This window comes from Amyelois transitella, chromosome 23 (assembly GCF_032362555.1).
Source record: "Amyelois transitella isolate CPQ chromosome 23, ilAmyTran1.1, whole genome shotgun sequence".
Classification (NCBI taxonomy): Eukaryota; Metazoa; Arthropoda; class Insecta; order Lepidoptera; family Pyralidae; genus Amyelois; species Amyelois transitella.
Window position 1 is genome coordinate 6,893,519 of NC_083526.1, and position 24,045 is coordinate 6,917,563.

The 24,045-nt window shown below is 37.1% G+C and overlaps 1 protein-coding gene across 1 annotated transcript; it reads right to left on the reverse strand.

Annotated features, from left to right (window-relative positions):
* LOC106129287 (sodium-coupled monocarboxylate transporter 2) lies at positions 1-23,424 on the reverse strand. Its single transcript, XM_060951081.1, has 10 exons — positions 23,237-23,424; positions 15,162-15,379; positions 12,056-12,198; positions 9,922-10,124; positions 8,296-8,427; positions 7,377-7,736; positions 5,771-5,901; positions 4,900-5,150; positions 4,246-4,367; positions 1-2,744 (listed from the first exon to the last, which is right to left on the reverse strand). The coding sequence occupies exons 2-10, from the start codon at positions 15,370-15,372 to the stop codon at positions 2,360-2,362; spliced, it is 1,938 nt and encodes a 645-aa protein (XP_060807064.1). The 5' UTR covers positions 15,373-15,379; positions 23,237-23,424; the 3' UTR covers positions 1-2,359.
* Between the last annotated feature and the right edge of the window lie 621 nt (positions 23,425-24,045).

The following is a 24,045-nucleotide window of genomic DNA, read 5'->3' on the forward strand; positions in this document are numbered from 1 at the left end:
TCAAATTAATTAAGTACACTTCATACTTTCTCTCTTACAAACAAACATATAAAAATATTTAATCTGGTTTTACATCACATAATATGTACATGTATTGCTTACGAAACTAAATTCACTATATTTATTTATACAATTAAGAAAAAAGCTGACAAACTTGAGATTCTTCTTGAAGGCGATGGGCTGGCAACCTGTCACTATTTGAATCTCAATTCCATCATACAGGTGAAGGTAACGTCCAATTATTCCCGAGATTATCTGCCCTGTCTACCCCGTAAGGGATAATGACATGATACAGGTATGTTGTTCTGTATTTCAAGGCAGGAATAAATTTTATATTATACACACGCTATTGGTGAAGCTGAAAAGTAAGTCAAAATTGGTCTAATTTAGTAAAAAAAAAGTAGACTAGACGCATTCGATTTGAAATAACCTCGGCCAATAAACTGCATAATATTATTTGAAAACATAATGTCTTTAATATAATCACATCGCATCAAGAAAATACCTATTCCTAACCAGAATTAGCAAATTTAGTACAAAACATGATTCCGAAAATCTCTTTGCGCGACTTCGTCCGCTTTAAAACCCTATCATAACGTAACAATCAATGCTGTGGGAAGCCTATATTTTATTCTGGGTCTTCAGCTACCTTCACACCAAATTTCATCGTAATCGGTTCAATAGTTTTTGCGTGAAAGAGTAACAAACATACTGACATCCTGACATACTCACAAACTTTCGCATTTATAATATTAGTAGGATTGTTATTCCAATGTGTAGGTAGTTATGTTACAATTACAGATAATGTGGACGTATCATAAAACAAAGTTATACAACATTGTAACATAATGTGTACGCACCTTTAGTAGTGAAAGGCATGAATGCCTATAATTATATGCCTATAATTTACACACTTTTCTATACGCTCTTTTTCTTACTTTAAATAATTATACATTATACATCTCTACGCCACATGTCACAAAGCCAATAACACTGCGCTGCCAGCCAATAACAGCGAGGAGTCTAAATCGCGCAAGCAAAGATTTCCCGGATTGGAGCATAAATACAACCTCTAACGCAACTGCTCTTAAACTATAATTATGTAACTATTCTATTTTAAATACTTACAATTATTAGAAAAACTTAAATAAATTATTGATAATTAACACATTTATAGCAATAGTTAAGTAATAATTATAAAAATTCATTACTTATTAATTTTATCATACAGATATTAATTATCACATGAATTATTGTAAAAATTTAGAATATCTTATTAATAGGTAAGCACCAAAATGGTCCTTAGTCTTAGGGCTTAAAATTCTAAACCTAATTTGGAAATTATCTTTTCTGAAACCGTCCATTAATCAAAAAAACATAAATCAAATACAGATTTGGCAAAAAGTTGTTTAAAATAACCTCTAAATAAAAAAAAATAATGGTTGTTTAATAAAACCAATCAAAATATGACAAATTAATGTAATATTATAGACATGCATAATCGATTATGCAACCAATTCATTCGACAATTCTTTTTTAAGTCTGACACTGACATTACTAGAAAGTCTTTTCAAACAAACCACATTCGATCAATACACATGTTATTTAAAAATAGACCATCGTATTACTAGAAAAAAGATGGCACGTAAAGATAGGAAAATAGTTATTATAATTGCCCAAAAATTATTTACTTACAGCCGCAAAATGATGTACAATCACCTCCAATGAAACTTGAGAAAATTATAGTTTTGGTTTGTATAATAAGTAGGTCATGTTTTTCTGAAGGTCACTGTACAACATTTAAACCTCACTGGCAACAAGAATAATGTTAATCAATACGCGATCATTAGGTATCTTTTTACATACATACATACATATAGTCACGTCTATGTCCCTTGCGAGGTATACAGGGCCAGCAGTCGCGAAAGGTGTGAGATGGGTCACGTTGAGCTGTTTGGCTTATTGATAGAATAGAAATAGTGACAAGTTGCTGAAAGAAGTAGGTATTCCAAGTTTATAAGTAAATCCCTTAGTCGTCCTTAACGACAATCATGGGAAAGAGATTGAGTGGTCCTATTCTTATTTATATTGGTGCCGGGAACCATACGGCACAATTTTTGGTTCTAGACTTTTTTATTCGACCAAGACCATACAAGTGGAGCATCTATAAGAGTCCATTCCATTCTTATATTGTTCCCAAAACAATACTATTTCCTTAATATTTAGTGTTGCATTTCAGGTTCCCCCCAAATTGGTATTCTACTTAGCATGATACTCCACTCATTTGTATATAATATCATTTCATTATAACAAGTTTGTAATCCATATTAAACAAATTCCTAATTACGAACATACAAAATCACAACCTAGTCCTTTCCGGGAACGGTGAAGGCGATCTACTTATCTCATAAACATCAAAATGCCTACTACTATTTGGACTAAACACCTCAGGTTTAGCTTCATCGACTACAGTCACCTCAGTTTTGTCAGACGCTTCAGTCTTATCAGAAGATTCTTTCAATTCTTGCATCTTCTGTGGTTTTTCATTGGTGAATTTTCGTTTTGGTCCGGGCATTTTTCGAGCGATCTTTGCAACTAGTGGATGCAAAAGGTTTTCATCGTACGCATCGGATTCGTTGCCAGTGATTAGACCGATTATGATGCCAAGAACGACACAAGTTAAGGTACCAATTACTGAATACCACATGTATGATATGGAGTACATTTTGTGCAGGCCCGCTGATCTGAAAGAGAAAATACAATGAACAATTAAGAATTATCTATATCATGTGAAAGGTAACATTACATATAATCACGTCTATATCCACTACGGGGTAGACAGAGTCAACAGTCTTAAAGACTGAAACGCCACGCTCAGTTGCTTAGCTTAATAATAGAATTGAGATTTAAATATTGACAGGTTGCTAGCTCATCGCCTAAAAGAGGAATCCCAAGTATATAAACCTATCCCTCATTCGTCTTTTACGACATCCATGGGCAAGAGACGAGTGGTTTATTCTTTTTTCTATTGGTAACGGGAACCAAGGCACGCATCACATGTTAAAGGTAATTTAAGTAAGTAGCTTAATTCCAATTAAACTTGTCCTACGAATGTTTTTACTGTTATTTCTTCAATTACTATACTAATTGAAGAAATATTTCAAACATTGGTCTTTTTATCCGCTTAATTTTATTTATTTTCTATCATTAAGCCAAATAGCTGAACGTGGCCATTCTTTTCAAGACTGGTAGCTCTGTCTACCCCGCAAGGGATATAGACGTGACCATGTGTGTGTGTCATTTTATTTACAGTGAACGTGGCACAGTACAGAAAATAGTACTAACCACTTGCTACTTAGTTCGAAAACAGACTCTTTTGGTTAAACAATTATTCTATTTATTATATCATTATCTAGCTGTGTCCGCAACTTTGTCCGCGTGAAATACGTATATTGGGCATCATGGAAGCCCTCAAGGATGAATAATTTTTAACGGTTTTTTTTTTCACATTTTCCATTATTTACATACATACATATCATCACGTCTATATCCCTTACGGGGTAGACAGAGCCAACAGTCTTGAAAAGACTGAAAGATCACGTTCAGCTATTTGGCTTAATGATAGAATTGAGATTCAAATAGTGACAGGTTGCTAGCCTGTCGCCTAAAAAAGAATCCCAAGTTTGTAAGCCTATCCCGTAGTCGCCTTTTACGACATCCATGGGAAAGAGATGGAGTGGTCCTATTCTTCTTTTAATTGGTGACGGGAACCACACGGCACTATTTCCATTATTTCTTCGCTCCTAATAGTTGCAGCGTGATGTTATATAGCCTAAAGCCTTCCTTGATAAATGGTCTATTCAACGCAAACATAATTTTTCAATTCGAACCATAGATCCCGAGATTAGCGCGTACAAACTTGGGATTCTTTTTTAGGCGACAGGCTAGCAACCTGTCACTATTTGCTGAAATGCCAAATAGCTGAACGTGGTCTTTCAGTCTTTTCAAGACTGTTGGCTCTGTCTACCCCGTAAGGGATATGCTACTAAACTTGGGATTCTTCTTTAAGGCGATGGGCTAGCAACCTGTCACTATTTGAATCTCAAATCTATCTTAAAGCCAAATAGCTGAATGTGGCCTATCAGTCTTTAAAGACTGTTTGCTCTGTCTACCCCGCAAGGGATAAAGACGTGATTATATGTATATATATATGTATGTATTCAGGAACTATAATAGCTTACTCACATAATGGGTTCAGGTTTGTTGACAGGCACATTCAGGTTCAAAGCTTGGAGCTGTTTCAATGTCTCGTTAACCAAGAGCGCTCGTGGACTGAAGACTGTAGCAGTTGCGTTTAGTGGGCATTCCTGTAAAGAGTTCAAACGATTGAGTTACGTTATTTCATTACTGTTGTTAAGGGCGTCGGTGGTCGAATCGGTAAAGTGCCCGGTTAAAATGCGTGTGGCGCAAAGAGGCACAGGTTCGAATCCCACCTCGGTCATTTTCGAATGACTATTTTTGAAGTTATATACATTAACTTTAATACGCTAGATAAAGTCGAACTTAGGATCATAATAACCAAGGTTTATACTTATCTATATATATATATATAAACAAAATATGTGCCGTGTGGTTCCCGGCACCAATACAAAAAAGAATAGGACCACTCCATCTCTTTCCCATGGATGTCGTAAAAGGCTACGATGGGCTAGCAACCTGTCACTATTTGAATCTCAATCCTATCTTAAAGCGAAATAGCTGAACGTGGCCATTCAGTCTTTTCAAGACTGTTGGCTCTGTCTACCCCGCAAGGGATATAGACGTGACCATATGTATATGTCGAACTCTGATGGATCATAATACCCAAGGTTAATACTTATCTCTGAAACAAAAACTTACATCAATAGACAAAGGTAGGGTAGCAACACTTCTGTCCACATACAACAGCCTCCCAGCTGCCATCCAGGTGGTGATACCATGAGCCGCGAGCATGCCCCACATCGCCCCTTTCCCGTTGGCCATGGGGCAGAGGGCTGCGAGAACGAACACACCAAGTAGGGCTCCGGAGGTCGCTGATGTGACGAGTAGGGAGCCTTCGACCACGCCGCCTATCGCTCCAACGCAGAGTGATAAACACATGATGATGATAGCTGCAATGGTAGAGAGATTTATGGAGAAAGAGGAACAAAAATAAATTAATAATATTGACGAAATAAAAAGAAAACTTCCACGTTCGGATTATGGCGTTTTAGACATCGCAGATGAGAGATAATTTAAATATTGATAGAATTAAGAAGATCTTTATTAGGACTAGTTTTACAATGTTAAAGAGGGCGTGGGTTTAGCCATAGACACGAGATCCAGCAAGTAGCTGCCTGAGAAGAGCGAGCTACTCAACTTGGTGAGCGCTGAAGTAGACCAAAGGAGAAGGCCCGGGCCGGGATATAGGGCTCCCGGGATGTGAAGAAGGCGGAAGGGTATAGAATAGAATAGATTTATTTTCAAAATTGGATACAAGGTATCACTTATTGACGTCACATCACTTAAATCTAATTATAACTACTAGCGCTTCCAAAGCGCATGTATAGAAGAAGCGGCGGAACAAACTACACTGCAGCATTTTCATCGGACGTCAATATACAAATATAGATCTCTTAAATCTAAATCATGGACGAATGCACATTGTCTACATTAAAAAACATGAATGAAACGTAAATATATGTATGTAGGCTTAAACACCCTTCATTTACTATTCGTTTCAAATACGTACCATAAATAATGCCAATAATTTTGATGACCGTCAATTGCTGATTATCAGCGATGCCCTTGAACGGTGGTGCCGCTGACACGAAATCCTCCCACGTCACAGTCGCCAGCGAGTTCACGTTTGAGACCAGAAAGCTGGAAAATTGTAATAAACAGTGGCGTAACTATACCATTCGTGGCCCGTGGCAAATTCATCGGACAGGTACGTTCTAAAACTGGGTTACAACCCTTTTTTTTACAAAAGCTTTGAATTTTTAATATTTTTTTTTACTTGTGTAGGAAACTGAGTAGGTAACAAAAATAAATCGAAGACTAAAACTTTTTTTACTATACATGTATGATAAATAACAAATGTTGGGAGTTGGGATTCTCCTCTGACCGGGGGCCCCTTCCGGCTGGGGGCCCGTGGCATTTTGCCGACTTGCCACCCTGTAGTTACGCCACTGGTAATAAATCACATGTTTATTCCTCGTTGTCATAATGCTGAATAACCTATGTGGTAGAATAGGTCAAGAAAAGCTACTAAGCAACTGAAATACATACATACATACATATGGTCACGTCTATATCCCTTGCGGGGTAGACAGGGCCAACAGTCTCGAATAGACTGAATGGCCACGTTCAGCTATTTGGCTTAATGATAGAATTGAGATTCAAATAGTGACAGGTTGCTAGCCCATCGCCTAAAAAAGAATCCCAAGCTCTTAGACTTATAGCCTAAGCCTAAGCAAGTGAAATCATAGCGTGAATTAGACCTAGCTGCCCACTTGGTGGTCCAGAGACATTAGTAAGGTTTAACGAAGATGCTTGTTGCAGGCCGCTTTCAATTGGTTGGGGTGGAAGTTGTCTGTTCATGCATTACGCAAAAACTTCTTAATTAAATTGAAGCAATGTCGCAACGCAAACGTCTTTTTCCTTCTGGCTTTAGTCCCGGTTGCATCCTCACCTCTCTGGAGAGGAGCCCGGGGTATGCCTTTGACCATGGATCCTGGATTGGGTGAGTCAGGTTTACAACGAAGCGACTCCCGTCTGACCTCCGCAGCATTTGCAGGTAAACCTAACCAGTATTGAATCCATGGTTACAAATCCAGTTGCCTGAATAGAATAGAACAAAAGAATTGGTACATGGCCGAGTTGGGATTCGAATCTGTGCTTTTCTGCGCATCACGCATTTTAACCGGGCTCATTACCGATTCAACCACAGACGCTCTTAAATCTGACGCAATGTGTACAACTTCTTGGAACTTAAAAACTATAATTTTTATTTATCGGATTATAGAAATCAGAAAAATAACACAAGTTATTCCAGGCATAGACATTACCTGATCAAGATGCGGGAGATAATTGAAAGGTATATATTTCAGGTATGCTGACAGGTTTACTGCTTTTGCTGTATGTCGTTTGTTAGGTATCTATTTCAGCAATTCATCTTGTATGAAGAGAGTTATGAATGTGGATGAAGCGAAGGAAGTATGCAGAGATCGTGGCAAGTGGAAAGTGGTAGTCTCTCCCTACCCCTCCGGGAAAGAGGCGTGATTTTATGTATGTATATATGTATGCGGGAGAGCCATCGCACAGCCAAGATCTAGCCGTTTGACAAATAAACAAACCTCAAAGCACCATTGAACAGGCTCCCAAGGAACAACCCAAGCATTCCCGGCAGAAACGCGAACTGATCTTGAACATAATACGCCAGCACTTCGTCAGGCGCTGATATGGCTTTCGCCATCAACGGGTCACAGTGTCGGTACACGGCGTATATGGCCATCCCCACGACCCAGGATAGGCTGAAGAGTACTCCCACAGCCGGGACGTTGGCGAGCAAGGTCCTCCTGACCCGGGATTCACTGGACATGGAGCAGTATCGTTGGACGAAGGTCTGTTGGCAGCCGTAGATGGAGACTGACATGAAAAGTTGGCCGATCAAGGCGGAGGTGGTGTCGACGCGGACTGTCGTGTCGCCGGTAAATCTGAAATTAAAGGAATAGAATAGAATAGAATAGATTTATTTTCAAAATTGATTACAAGGTATCACTTATTGACGTCACAAAACTTAAATCTAATTATAACTACTACAGCTTCCAAAGCGCATGTGTAGAAGAAGCGGCGGAACAAACTACAGCATTTTCATCGGACGTCAATTTACAAATATGTATGTAGATCTCTTAAATCTAAATCGTGGACGAATGCACATTGTCTACATTAAAAAACATGACTGAATGTAGAATTAAAAGGAATACAAACATATAGTCACGTCTATATCCCTTGCGGGGTAAACAGAGCAAACAGTCTTGAAAAGAGTGAAAGACCACGTTCACCATTTCACTCATGACGGAATTGAGATTGAAACACTGACAGCTTACATCACTTACAGCGCTTACAAGTAGAATCCCAAGTTATGAGCCTATCCCCTAGTCGCCTTTTACGTCTTCCATAGGAAAGGTATGGAGTGGTCCTATTCTTTTCCTATTTGTGTCCGGAACCACACGGCACTCACGGTGCACTCGTATTTATGCAATAATAGCTCACTTGAAGAACTGGAGTCTTCCTCCATCGATGTTATCTTCCATCACCTTCTGAGGGCCTCCAGCTTTCACTGTACCCTGGATTATGAACGCTGCGCTGACCAGCACCATTGTCAAGGTTTGGATCACATCTGCTCTGAAAATATTAAAAGAACGAAACGTGAGTTAAAATGTAACAAAATGATTATACAGGTTGACATTTAAAATAACTGCATCCTTTTAAACATAGACTATACCCATGCTTCTAAGCCGTTTGAGCCTATTTTTATTTTAATTAAACGTCATTATTTTCGCATTTAAAAAAAACTCAAAAACTACGTCACACGCTTTATTAAAGACCTACAAAAAAAAATTTAAAACTAAACATGTAAATAAGATACTACAAAAAAAAATTTAAAACTAAACATGTAAATAAATGTCTGAAAAATTAATTATTTTTCTAGTAAGTATCAAGATCAAGTAAAGTACAGAGTTGTCGAGATCGCTCAGCTGAAAAAATTGTGTCGTTGACCTCTGAATCTTACGCGTCGCTTTTCCGCCGGCCGGGGTGATATGACGTATTTAGGGTCGTGGATTTTGATACGTTTATTTTTTTCGTACTTTCTGAAATATGAACCGATATTTTTCTTTCAACGTTTTTAAATATCCTTTAGATGAGTACACTTAACAGTTAAATTTATGCAGGTGAATTTAAAGTCATTATTTGATTATCAATTAAATTGATAAATCATAACAATGTATTCTCGCGTCCACATTTCTATTTTAATTCTAAGTTTGATAATTGTGAAGTTAACGTTATTGAAGAAAATGCTGCAGTGCAGTCTTTTGCCGCTTCTTCAGCTTTGGAAGCGGCAATGAACTTAGTTACGCAAGGGATATAGCCGTGATTATATGAATGTATGATTGACTGTTTATAATATCTTTAAAGCCAAGTTCATCTAACCTAATTAATCTAATTTTTACACAGAAAATTATAAAAATAAACTAGCTGTCCCGGCAAACGTTGTTTTGCATTTTGTGGTTATGAAAAATAGATGGCCGATTCTCAGACCTACTCAATATGCTTACAAAATTTCATGAGAATCGGTTAAGCCGTTTCGGAGGAGTACGGGAACGAACATTGTGACACGAGAATTTTATATATAAGACTAGCTGTGCCCGCGACTTCATCCGCGTGGAATAGTTACTTTGGGCATCATTGGAGCCCTCAAGGATGAATAATTTTCCTCGTTTTTTTTTTCATATTTTCCATTATCCCTTCGCTCTCTTAAAGTTACAGCGTGATGTTATATAGCCTAAAGCCTTCCTCGATATATGGTCTATTTAACACAAAAATAATTTTTCAATTCGAACTAGTAGTACCTGAGATAAACGCGTTCAAACAAACAAACAAACTCTTCAGCTTTATAATATTAGTATAGATGTTCATACATACATACATAAAATCACGCCTCTTTCCCGGAGGGGTTGGCTGCGACTACCTCTTTCCACTTGCCACGATCTCTGCATACTTCCTTCGCTTCATCCACATTCATAACTCTCTACATGCAAGCTCGGCGGTTTCGTGTACTTTTGACCTGACCCTTACTAGATGTAGATGTTAATTTACATTAATTAAATTAATGTTTACCTGATTGCCGCTGCCAGCCCGCCAAGCAGATTGAAGGCTATTGTGACCACTGTGAGCACGGCTGCCGACGCCCAATGTGGCACATGCAAGACGGCATGTAAAGCCACTGTCGGGGTGTACACAGTCACCGCCAGGTTCAGCAGCTGGCGGACCAGGAAGGTGGCGGCGGCTAGTCGTCTTACTGTCTGAGAGCCGAAGCGCATCTGAAGAACAAACATACACATCTGAATAATAACATACATATAATCGTATCCCTTGCAGGGAAGATAGGGCTAACAGTCTTGAGAAGACTGATAGGCCACGTTCAGCTGTTTTTTCGCTTTATGGTAGAATTGAGATTCAAATAGTGACAGGTTGCTAGCCCATCGCCCAAAAGAAGAATCCCAAATTATAAGCCTTCTGAATTCTTATTAGTTTTCAGCTGAAGAAGAAGACAATTTTGTTATCAAAGTTGTTGATGAGACCACTTCGTGTCGCCTACCAGATAGCCTGAACTCCCTTGACTATATTTGTTCACAAGAATCCCATACATACATACATATGATCACGTCTTTATCCCTTACGGGGTAGACAGAGCCAACAGTCTTGAAAAGACTGATGCCACGTTCAGCTGTTTGGCTTAATGATAGAATTGAAATTCAAATAGTGACGGTTTGCTAGCCCATCGCCTAAAAGAAGAATCCCAAGTTTATAAGCCTATCCCTTAGTCGCCTTTTACGACATCCATGGGAACGAGATGGAGTGGTCCTATTCTTTTTTTGTATTGGTGCCGGGAACCACACGGCACATACATACAATTACGTCTATTTCCTTTGCTGAGTAGACGGAGAAAACAGACTTGAAAAGACTGATAGACCACGTTCAGCTGTTTGGCTTCATGACAGAATTGAGATTCAAATATTGACAGGTTGCTAGCCCATAGCCTAAAAAATAATCCCAAGTTTAAGAAATTAAGAAAGCTGGTACCCCTTTCAACTACTTATATATTTATCTCGCTCTGCGCCAACGCCAATATCCTGTTTGGTTTCCTTCCACCCAAAGGTTTACTGGAAGAGATTGCATTAGCGATAAGTCCGCCTTTGTACCATCTCTGTCTGTATTGTACTGTTTTGTATGTTTTACTCTTATGGTGCAATAAAGAGCTTTATCTATCTTATAAAGAGTTTACTCTTTGAGACGATGGGCTAGCAACCTTTAACTGCCAGAATCTCAATTCCATCATTCGGCTTATGTGACTATTAGATTTGACTAGTCCGTAAGGGATATAAACGTGATATATTCAAGTTTCATAAGAGTATCCGTGAACACATTGTTGAAACTAAAATTCACCTGCATTTAGATAAAGACGTGGTGACCCATCCGAATCCGTATCTCATACGTCACAGCTTGCCATTGAACATTGAAATAGTATGCATTGTTTGACATTATGCGTCACAAAATTTGATAGGTGAATTGTGCCGTGTGGTTCCCGGCACCAATATAAAAAAGAATAGGACCACTCCATCTCTTTCCCATGGATGTCTTAAAATGCTACTAAGGGATAGGCTTGTAACAGGTTGCAAGCTAATCGCCTACAACTGGAATCCCTTGTTTACAAGCCTATCCCTTAGTCGCCTTTTACGACATCCATGGGAAAGAGATGGAGTGGAGTGGTCCTAAACTTTTTTGTATTGGTGCCGGGAACCACACGGCACTGCCGTAATGCACTAAAGATTCACACCTTCGTAAATAATTGAGATAAGATATTTATATAGGTATGTATATACATATACGGCTACAATAACAAAAAAATGATTCACATCCGCCATTTTGCATTTTGTCACGTTTAGATATTGCATAATTATGTCTGCATAACTACAGGATATGCGTTGAAACCATTCTTGATTCAAAACCAATTGAAGGCTTTTCAAACTTGACATTCTTCTTTTAGGCGATGGGCTAGCAACCTGTCACAGTGGCGACTAAGGGATAGGCTTGTAAACTTAGGATTCCTCTTGTAGGCGATGGGATACCAACATGTAACAATTCAAATCTCAATACCATCATTAAGCCATACAGGTGAACATGCCCTTCCAGTCTTTTCGGGACTGTGGACTCTGTCTTCCCCGTAAGGTATGAAAAAGATTGTACTTACATGTAAATACTCATAAACAGAATTGGTGTGAAGTCGGTAGTACACTGGCACAAAAAGAAAGCAGACTAAGGGAAAGGCTAGTATGATGCCGTAAAGCGTCTCCCACATCGCAGACCCTCGGTACACCAGCTCAGAGGGAAATCCTGGAAACAAAACATAGTATTGTCATTATTATTAACATACTAAAAAAAAAAGAATAGCACCACTCCATCTCTTTCCCATGGATGTCGTAAAAAGCGACTAAAGTATAGGCTTATAACCTTGGGATTCTTCTTTAAGGCGATGGGCTAGCAACCTGCCACTTTACATGAATCTCAATTCTATCAGTAAGCCAAACTGAACGCGGCCTATCAGTATGTTCAAGGCTGTTGGTTCTGTTTACCACGCAAGGGATATAGACGTGTTCAACGACGACTTCAGACTTCTGAAGACTATTGGCACTGTCTACTATCTGAACGTGGGTCTTTCAAGAATCACATTCAGATTCGACATTATAATAGAATTAATATTCAAATAATGACAGGTTGCTCGCCCATCGTCTAAAAGAAGATTCCCATGTATATAAGCCTACCTCTTAGTCGTCTTTAACGATATACATGGGAAAGAGATAGAGTGCTCCTATTCTTTTTTCTATTGAATAGAATACGAAATTTATTTTCAAAACTGAATACAAGTTATCACTTATTGACGTGACAATTTGGTGCCGTGAACCACACGGCACATCACATCCATTCCTTTATCGCGGTATTCCTTATGGTTTCACTCAATTTTACACAGATTTTTAACGCACTCAATTAAAATTTAATGACGTTTTAAAAAAATTATAGATAACAAATTATAGTAACGCAATATTGCTTGTAATAACGAGGTAATCTGACCCATAATCACGTGTACGGAACTGTGGTAATGACTACATAAGTAGAGCTAATTTTTCACGTGTCGTGTCAATGTTAAGTTTATGCTAACACATACATACATATAGTCACGTCTATAACCCCTGAGGGGTAGACAGAGACAATCTTGAATAAAGCGAAAGGCCACGTTCAGCTTATGATAAATGGCTGAAATTATTATATGATACAAACACACGTTGACTTTAACAAGTACAAAAAAAAAATCTTTAAGAAATAAAACAGTCGATATCTCCACCCTTTGCAACTTGTGATTTGCCAAATCTTTTATCACGCATGCCGTGTGGATCCCGGCACTAATAAAAAAAAGGACCACTCCGTCTCTTTCCCATGAGTACCTCGATGTCGTAAAAGGCGATAGGGGGATGGGCTAATAAACTTCAGATTTTTCTTTTAAACGATGGGCTAGCAACTTGCCATTATTTGCATCTCAATTCTGTCATCGAGCAAAAAAGCTGAACGTGGCCTATCAGTCTTTTCAAGACTGTTGGATCCGTCTACCCCGCAAGGGATATAGACGTGACTATATATATGTAGACTGAGGTCAAACGCACTTAAATCTACTTGAAAAAAAAATGGTCACGTCAAATTTTTTAACTTTGATAAAAATTTAACTATTTTTATACCTAATCCCTTATCTTTTAACTAAGCGTGCTATATAGCATTTCATAACAATAGGCAAGTAATAAAACACGGTAATGAAAGGTTTGCATAATCTAATTATAATTAGTAAAGGTATTTAATCTCATTAGTCTAGGTTAGAAATTTACTATGGCTATGCACAGATGCAGGGATCGGAATGTGTGGAAAGTCTCTGCCTACCGCCCCGGGGAAAGAGGAGAGTTATGTATACATGGAATTCTGCCTTTAAGCGATGGGCTTACATAACTGTTACTATTTGAATCTCAATTCCATCATTAAGCCATGCAGCTGAACCTTTCACTCATCTTAATACTGTTCACTCTGTCTACCCCGTAGGGGATAAAGACGTGAGATGTTTTTTTATCTGTATATTTGGCGTGGAGCGTAGATCCCGTGTGAATCACCGAGAAATTATATGTATGTTTTCATTATTTTCTTTTAAGAAAAACGCGAACATTCTATTTCGTTCGAGTAAATTGAACAATACGTATCTCATAACCTCCTTTTTATTGTTGGTTAAAAATAGGAAAACCAATGAATGAACCGTAAATAAGTTACTCAACATACCTACCGACTTAGTCCTGTAATTCTGGTTATTCTATAAATAGTCTAGACTTCTAGAAACTGTTATTGATAAGTTTAGCCGGGCCCGCATTCCTCGGGAATCATTACTTTTATGGAAAATTTGATTGTACATACATATATAAAATCACGCATCTCTCTCGAAGGGGTAGACAGAGCCAACAATAAAATTAAATTCATATTACTAAATTTTATTAAATTATTTTAATTTTAATATATTTGTTTTCCAAATACCTATACACCACGGATCATTGTAATATGGTTCGAGATAAAATAAAAGTAAGTTACGAACGCGTTTGACAAATATGTAGGATCTGATTTTAAAACTTTCTTCGTTTATTTTTTGTGTAAAAAATATCCTGTGGTATAACAGATCTGTTTCTACAATTTTTTTATTACATAATATTCTGTTATGTGTGATAATAAATAAATAACAAAAAAATGAATTATTATACGTATGTATGTTGTATAAGCAAATACCAACTTTTTGCAGTAAGAGGAAAACATCGTTTATATTCAGGCAACTAAATAAACTATATATAAATATATTTACATAAACTAAGAACTGTTTATAAGTATATATAGCATACATATATACATATAATCACGTCTATATCCCTTGCGGGGTAGACAGAGCCAACAGTCTTGAAAAGACTTATAGGCCACGCTCAGCTATTTGGCTTTAAGCTAGAATTGAGATTCAAATAGTGACAGGTTGCTAGCCCATCGCCTAAAAAATCAATCCCAAGTTTATAAGCCTACCCCTTAGTCGCCTTTTACGGCATCCATGGGAAAGAGATGGATTGGTCCTATTATTTTTTCTATTGGTGCCGGGAACCACACGACAAAATATATACAGATAACTTAATATTATATAATTCAAATCGGTCCATAATTTCGACTGGCAGAGAATGCCTACTGACATTAAGTCCAACTGTTCTACATTTTACACAAACTCTTGACAAACTCACCCAAAAAAGATCTGACACCCAGCGTTCCTCTCGCCACAGACAATATCATGGCTAGAACTGACACGCCGCCGCCGGCAAAAATATATGCGGTTTTGGCGCTAACTCCAGGCTCTTTGGCGTCTTTACGTCGTCTCCACAACGGGAGGCAGGACGTGGCGCAGATGAATATGGCAAACACTATGCATTCCCACGCCAGCCAGCCAGACTTCATCTTTGATCTGTGAAGGGAGAAACAATACATATAGTCACGTCTAATATATGTAGGTCTGTACCTTGCGGGGTATAGAGTTAAGAGGGTAATTACTAATAATAATAGATAACATAACATAAAATCACGCCTCATTCCCGGGGGGGTAGGCAGAGACTACATCTTTCCACTTGCCACGATCTCTGCATATACTTCCTTCGCTTCATCCACATTCATAACTCTCTTCATGCAAGTTCGGATATATAATATAATATATAATATATATAGTCACGTCTATATCCCTTGCACAGAGCTAAGAGACTAGTAATATATTTTTTTAAATTACTTCTTTTAAGCGACAGGCTAGCAACCTGTCACTATTTGAATAGAATACATTAGATTTGTTTTCAAAATTTGATACAAGATATCAATTATTGACGTCACATCACTTAAATCTAATTATAACTACTACCGCTTCCGAAGCGCATGTGAAGAAGAAGAGGCGGAACAAACTAAACTGCAGCATTTTCATCATACTACAGCATTTTCATCGGACGTCAATATACAAATATAGATCTCTCAAATCTAAATCATACAAGAATGCTAATTGTCTATATTAAAAAACATGAAAGAATGTAGAACAAATTATATCACTACGAATCTCAATTCTATCACTAAGCCAAACAGCTGAACGTGGCTTATCAGTCTTTTCAAGACGTTATCTCTGTCTACCCCGCAAGGGATATAGACGTGATTATATGTATGTATGTTAGCAAATCTTTAATAAGTATACCCTACCTTTTATGAAATCGGGTAAAATGAAGGCGAAATCATTTTACTGAAGTCACGAGTAATCATTTGTGCTATGAATCTGAATAGATGACCTGGAAGTATCAAAAGGCTTTATATCGCCTTCCTACTTCTTGAGAAACGAATGAATGGACATACATACAAATAGAAATATCGACAATGTTGAAGATTGACGTGGTACAATCGGTCGCAAGTCAACCCTGTATACCTCTATGACGCAGTAATAGAGGCGAATTTGCAGTGAATATGGGTAGGTTAATATGATGTTGGCTGTAGGCAATTAACATTCTAAAGAAAGTAAGATATAATGTGGAAATAAATTAGGATTGTTCACACTAGTTTTACTATATCGCACATAGTACGAGTACATACGTACATATAATCTTGACTATATCCCTTGCGGAGTAGACAGAGCCAACAGTCTTGAAAAGACTGATAGGCCACGTTCAGCTATTTGGCTTTAAGATAGAATTGAGATTCAAATAGTGACAGGTTGCTAGCCCATCGCCTAAAAGAAGAATTCCAAGTTTATAAGCCTACCACTCAGACGCCTTTTACGACATCCATGGGAGAGAGATGGAGTGGTCCTATTCTTTTTTCTATTGGTGCCGGGAACCACACGGCACTCAAATAGTGTAGGTTTTTATACGGGAAGTTTTTTCTATAATAATGTTTGTTTACACAAGCGTGTGGACTGAAATATATTATGTAAGTTGATTGTCATATTAACGTCTATATTTCTAGGTATTTACTATGTGCCGTGTGGTTCCCGGCACCAATAGAAAAAGAACACGACCACTCCATTTGATTCTCATGGATGTCGTAAAAGGCTACTAAGGGATAGGTTTGTAAACTTGAGCTTGAGATGGGCTAGCAACCTGTCACAATTTGAAACCCAATTCTATCATTAAGCCAAACAGCTGAATATGGCCTATCAGTCTTTTTGACGCTGTTGGCTCTGTCCACCCCGCCAGAGATGTAGACGTGATTGTGTATGTGTATATGTATGAACAATGTTACAAGATACCGTTCGTGTTACTGTCCAAAAGAGATGATACAGATTTTCTTTTTCAGTCTACACAAACTAAAAAATTTTTTGGAAAACATTCTTTGAGAGTACGTGAATTTTATTTATTGATTGAATAAAATTATAAATCAATATTATTGTCATGTACACAACTTTAATTACCTTTAAAATTTAGAAGAAAATTCTTTAAAGAACCCTAAATAAGTATTTATCTTATATGTCTGTCTGTCGTGTTTACCTATGTCTGCATTTGATTCACAAAGAAAACAGTCTAAGCATATAATATGAGCATGAGCAATAATATACACATATGTATATTTTAGTGATAAGAAATCTAAATTTATAAACAACACTTTCATTCATTAATTCTTTACCAAATATTGACTGACGGCAGCTTCGTTCGCGTGAAACGAACAATCCCGCTATGTACTGTCTCTTCCCACAGGAATTCACGATATGTTCCCACAGGATTTCTAAGAAAAATAATTTATTGCTCCTGAGAGGCAATATTTATTACCGATCACTCGAAAAAAATTTAATGTACGAAGAAAGTTTTTTAATTTTATTAATAGATAATAATTGCGTGGTTCCCGGCACCAATAAAAAAAATAATAGGACGACTCAATCTCTTTCCCGTGGATGTCGTAAAAGGCGACTAAGGTATACAGGCTTATAACCTTAAAAAATATTTTTTGGGCTTTTTAAAGAAATATATATTAACATACATACATTTAGTCACGTCTCTATCCCTCGCGGGGAACACAGAGCCAGCAGTCTTAAAAGATAGATTGGCCACGTTCAGCTGTTAGGCTTAATGATAGAATTGAGATTCAAATGGTTGCTAGACTATCGCCTAAAAGAGGAATCCCAAGTTTATAAGCCTATCCCTAAGTCGCCTTTTATGACATCCATGGGAAAGAGATGGAATGGTTCATAGAATAAGAGTAAGCCTCACTAATAACTATAGATCTTGATTATAAACTTTCTACACAGAAAAGACACTGTCCGGACAGTACCTACGACAAAAAGGGGGAAAAAGAAAAATATACAAAAAAAAAACAAAAATTTATTAACTATTTCAAACTCAATTCTATCAATAATCCAAACAGTTCAACGTGGCCTTTCAGTCTTTTGATGACTGCTGGCTCTGCCTACCTCGCCAGGTATATAAACATAATTACTATATGTTACTACTATATATAACCGCCGAGCTTGTATGAAGAGAGTTATGAATGTGGATGAAGCGAAGGAAGTATGCAGAGATCGTGGCAAGTGGAAAGAGGTAGTCTCTGCCTACCCCTCCGGGAAAGAGGCGTGATTTTATGTATGTATGTATGTATGTATGTGTTATGTTAAAAACAATAACTTCTCTAAGAACAGTAACTTGAATATAAGCCAAGTTCACAAAACAAGTGTTTCGGATCAATACTCGTGAACTATTGCGTAATGAACAGACCACTTGCGTCCTAAATTATAACTGAAAATCGCTTATTGGTGCCGTGTGGTTCCCGGCACCAATAAAAAAAAGAATAGGACCACTCCATCTCTTTCGCATGGATGTCGTAAAAGGCGACTAAGGGATATGTATAAACTTGGTATTCTACTTTTAGGCGATGGGCTAGCAACCTGTCACTATTTGAATCTCAATGCTACTCGTATCATTAAGCCAAACAAGTGAACGTGGCCTATCAGTCTTTTCAAGACCCTGTCTACCCCACAAGGGATATAAACGTAAACTTATCCCATGAAGGTATTGGTATGTTATTTTTTTCAGTATTTCATTAGCACGATTAATACTATATTCACTCATAGGTTAAATTCCACAAAAAATGTACCTAATTAAATGGATTTTTAAAAAGAACAGACAGTTTCAAAGTTAGTGGGTTCCGTGGTCAAATATGTATGTCCGTATGTCAGAGATATTATTTACTATAGAAAACTATTTTATATTAAATTTGTATAAACACTACTTCTACAAACATTTCATCGAAATAAATTATATATATGTACATGAGTACATAAAGAAAGTGTTATATTGATTTATAAATCCTAAAACTCTGTCTACCCCGTCAGAATGTAATGACACGATAAAAAAAATATCGTTCATACACAACAGTCATAAAGAAATTAACACGATTAGCAAAAACAGTAGGTAAGGTATTGTGTAAATTGAACAGTTGTTAACGAACTATTTTAAAAAGGAAATTCTAGAATTTTCCTAACATTTTCCCGGTCGGGTTTTCCCTAGGGAAGAGCCCAGGGTAATGACATAAGTTAGAAAAGAGTCATTGGTTCAAGGCCTAGGATGATTTGAACCTGTGAAGACTGAAAGGCCACGTTCAACTGTTTGGCTTTTTGATAGAATTGAGATTCCAATAGTGTCAGGTTGCTAGCCCATCGCCTAAAAGAAGAATTCCAAGTTTATAAGCCTATCCCTTAGTCGCATTTTACGACATCCATGGGAAAGAGATGGAGTGGTCCTATTTTATTTCTATTGGTGTCGGGAACCACACGGCTATATGCTTACATACGTTAGAATCACACCTGTCTCCTGAAGGTGTGGACAGTGATAATTCTTGTAACACATACAACGATCCCCGCATACTTCTTTCGCTTCATCCACATTCGTAACTCTCTTCATGCATGCTCGTCGGTTTAATGTTCTCTCTGACCTTTTTCCAGGACGTCCCGATTTAATTAATGTACGTCTGTCTAGGCCTTCCACTCCACGATTCCCATACCATCTTAACATTCCCTTTTCTATTCCTGTAAAGAACTACATCTTCTTTCACATCATTCCCTTATCATGCTGTTTCTTATCCTGTCACTCAGTTTTACACTTAACGCTTTAAGTTTTATCCAGTGTATTGTGCTTTCCTGTTCCTTCTGCCACACTCAAGTTTAATTTCCATACATTAGTGTTGGTACCAACACACCCTCTATGCGCCTCGAAATGATCACTTTAGATAACCTTCTGACTGTAAACATTTACTGCTCAGTAAAAATATGCTTATGTATTAATTTCTATGAGTCTAACAGACTACTATCTATTGGCATATTGTCAAGATAAAATTACGAGGTTACAGCATCATTTCCCATATTTTGTCTCCCTCACACAGATCAGTAGCTTTCCACCTGACTCACATTGTTCCGGGTTCGATTCCCTGTCAGGATTAAAAATGAACTTTTATCCCGGCCAGGGCATGATGAGAAAAGAACTTTTTCTGATTGGCCTGGGTCTTGGATGTTTATCTATATAAGTATTTAGTATAAAATATAGTATCGTTGAGTTAGTATCTCGTAACACAAGTTTCGAACTTACTTCGACGCTAACTCAATCAGTGTAATTTGTCCCGTATATATTTATTTATTTTTTCCTTATAACAAAAAAAAAATAACTTGGTTATTTTGCGGTAATAATATTTACTATAGGAAATCCAGATTCTATAATATAACAAAAGTGTATAATATAACGTATGGCAGTTTGCCAAAAATGATGCAATTCAATTACATGCACTTATCGGTATAGATTTTATGACTATGAGCAAAAAACATATATATTTAAATTTATACAAAAGATAATAAAATCATACGTACATATGATCACGTCTAGATCCCTTGCGGGTTAGACAGAACCAACAGTCTTGTAAAGACGGATACGTTCAACTGTTTGGCTTAATGATAGAATTGAGATTCAAATAGTGACAGGTTGCTAGCCCATCGCCTAAATAATTTTCCCATGGATGTCGTAAATGTCGCTTTTTACGACATCCCTAGGAAAGAAATGGAGTGGTCCTATTCTTTTTTTATTGGTGCCGGGAACCACACGACAGCCCATCGCCTAAAGAAACCAAAGTTTATTAGTCTCTCCCCTGATAGACTTTTACAATGCGCATGGAAAGAGACACACACTATGTGCTTCGCTTCCCGACCAGTACAGAAGCATGATATATAGATGGACTTTAGTTAGTAAGTAAATGCTTTGTTGTTCACTAAAGGAGTACATCACTATCACTACATAGTATAAAACAAAGTCGCTATTTTAGTCTGTTTGTCTGTATGCTTAAATCTTCAAAATTACGCAACGGATTTTGATGCGGTTTTTTGTAACAGGTAGAGTGATTCAAGAGGAAGGTTTTTATGTATAATTTTTTCCGAATTTTGCACCCGTGCGAAGCCGGGGCGGGTCGCTAGTTACAAATATAAAACAGTACAGTACAAAGGCGGGCTTATCCCTAAGTGGGATCTCTTCCAGCCAACCTGACAATAAGAGGATCGCATACACTTAATTGCACTTAATTGTTTATTGCATTAGGCACACGTCTATAAAAAGAACTACATATATTATTTCTTTGAATGCGATAAAAATGAATGGAGTTCATGATTGTTACGAAACTGTTTCTATATAAAACAAAGCCATATAAAACTGCTGATAGTAAGCGGTTACCGTAGCCTTAGAGTACTTAGTTTGAGTTGTGAAAGAGTATTCAGACTTTGGTAGTGAAAAATTGTGAGTTTTGTGACCTCGATATAGGGCGCATAAACTTGGGATTCTACTTTTAGGCGATGGGCTAGTAATCTGTCACTATTTGAATCTCAATTCTATTAAGCTGGAACTACTATTAAGTGCAGATAGTAGTGTGAACGTGGCTTATCTGTCTTTTCGAGACTGTAGGCTCTGTCTACCCCGCGAGGGAAATATATATATTAGTAGATAATATCCCTCGCGGGGTAGAGAGTAGTATATATGTATACACATATACATATATATCACTGACTGATTGATTGACATGTCAACGCATAGTCCAACCGAATATGTCTAAAGATTTTAAAATTGGCATGGAACTTTTTAATGTCACATATAAGGGTAGCTAGGAGAGATATTCCTGAAATTTCCAGTGGAATAGTAATTAACAAAATGTTATCAACTTTGTAAATAAATAGTCATGTTTATTTCCGATTTTATATTTATATATGTTTTATTACAAAATAACCAAAAGTAGTAATCTTTTCCTTACTATGAAATATTTTTAGGTATCGATTGAGTTTGCCACCAGCTAATTTATAAGCTCATAAAATTTAAACGTAACATTTAACATTGAATTGAATGTTATCAAACTTTTGTTATCAGCGAACTCAAAGCCAAAGGGTTGTTAAAAGTCCAGTGACCTCAGCGTCTGCGTCCTAACTCGTGTATTTTTTTTTTTTGACGAAACGTTTTTTTGCAAACCGGTCTTATTAAACCTTAACGTAATAAATAAGTATGTTTGTGATTAGATTAATGACTGAATGTTGTCTGGGGCGACGGTCCCATGGGAATTCCCAAAAACTAATTGTAACTAATAATAAGTGATACCTTGTATCCAATTTTGAAAATAAACCTATTCTATTCTAATAAAATTGCGATGCCCATCAGGGTTCACATTGTACCTATTTAGGTATAAGCAGTGACTGTAATTCAACTGATGTAAGTAGGTACTTTATGATATGCTATAAAGATTTTGAATTCCAATAATGTAATTCTTCCGTTTTTTTTTTTAATGGGAGTTTATTCAAAGTGAGATTTCGTGTTAAAACCTGACTTGCCCAATTCAGTCTCGTGGTCATAGGGTCAAACCCGGACTCCTTTCCAGAGAGGTGAGACGGGACTAATGCCAAAATGTTGATGATAAAAATCATAAGATAAAATGATGGTATCGTGTGGTTTTGGGCACTATAGAATAGTCTAAAAAATTAAACCTATAGTAACTATGTCGATATGGTATCAATAGAGACCTCATGATATAGTTTTTGCTATTTAGGGTTATATTACTATGTATGGAAAATACTACCAAATATACTAAATAACAAAGGTTTAATTTTTTTATTTTACAACTGTTTGTCATTTGGTTTTATAAAGGCTAAAAATTTTTGAAAATAAAATTGACATTATAATGCTTTAAGACACTTATAAAATTTAGTAATCAAAATTGCATTTTTCAACGTTAATTTCTAATTCAACAAGTAACTATGAGAAATGAATCGATAAAAAAAAAGAAATGCAATACTTACGAAAAAAAAAAACAAATGTCCGCAACCAAATATCTGAATCCCGATATAGTGTTAGACTAACACAATACCAAACACACACATTAAATGTGCAATTCCAAAAATAAAAATTGGCACAAGACACTCGCGATTTATTTTAGTCGCACGACAGTCGCATGCGTGCGTACACTACGACCTATCGACTCGGAATGGTTTTGAAATAGATGGCGTAGTGGCGTAGCGTAGTAGCGTTATATACGGAAAGACAGCTTGTAAACAAACAATGCGATGACGTATCTAGTGTTTAGTTGTGATCTATGTAGATTTAATAAGCTTTCAATTAGCGGTGGCAATGCCGTTGGAATAATTACAGTATAGATATTTCTGTGCCGTGTGGTTCCCGGCACCAATATAATAAAGAAAAGGGGCACTCCATCTCATTTCCCGTGGATGTCGTAAGAGGCGACTAAGGGATAGGCTTATAAACTTAGGATTCTTCTTTTAGGCAATGGGCTAGCAACCTGTCACTATTTTAATCTCAATTCTATCATTAAGCCAAGAGCTGAACGTGGCCTTTTAGTCTTTTCAAGATCGTTGGCTCTGTCTAACCCGCAAGGGATATAGACGTGACTAAATGTATGTGCATATTTATTTTAAAAAAATATTTGTAATCGAACTGTTAAGGTGACTGAATGAAAACAGCTGACGACGATGAATTATGAATGACCTTGATCAAATAGTGGACGTTCTGACGAAAGGTCAGGTCAAGAGTACCCGAAACCGACGAGCTTGCATGAAGGAGTTATGAATTAAAATGAAGCGAAAGAAGTATG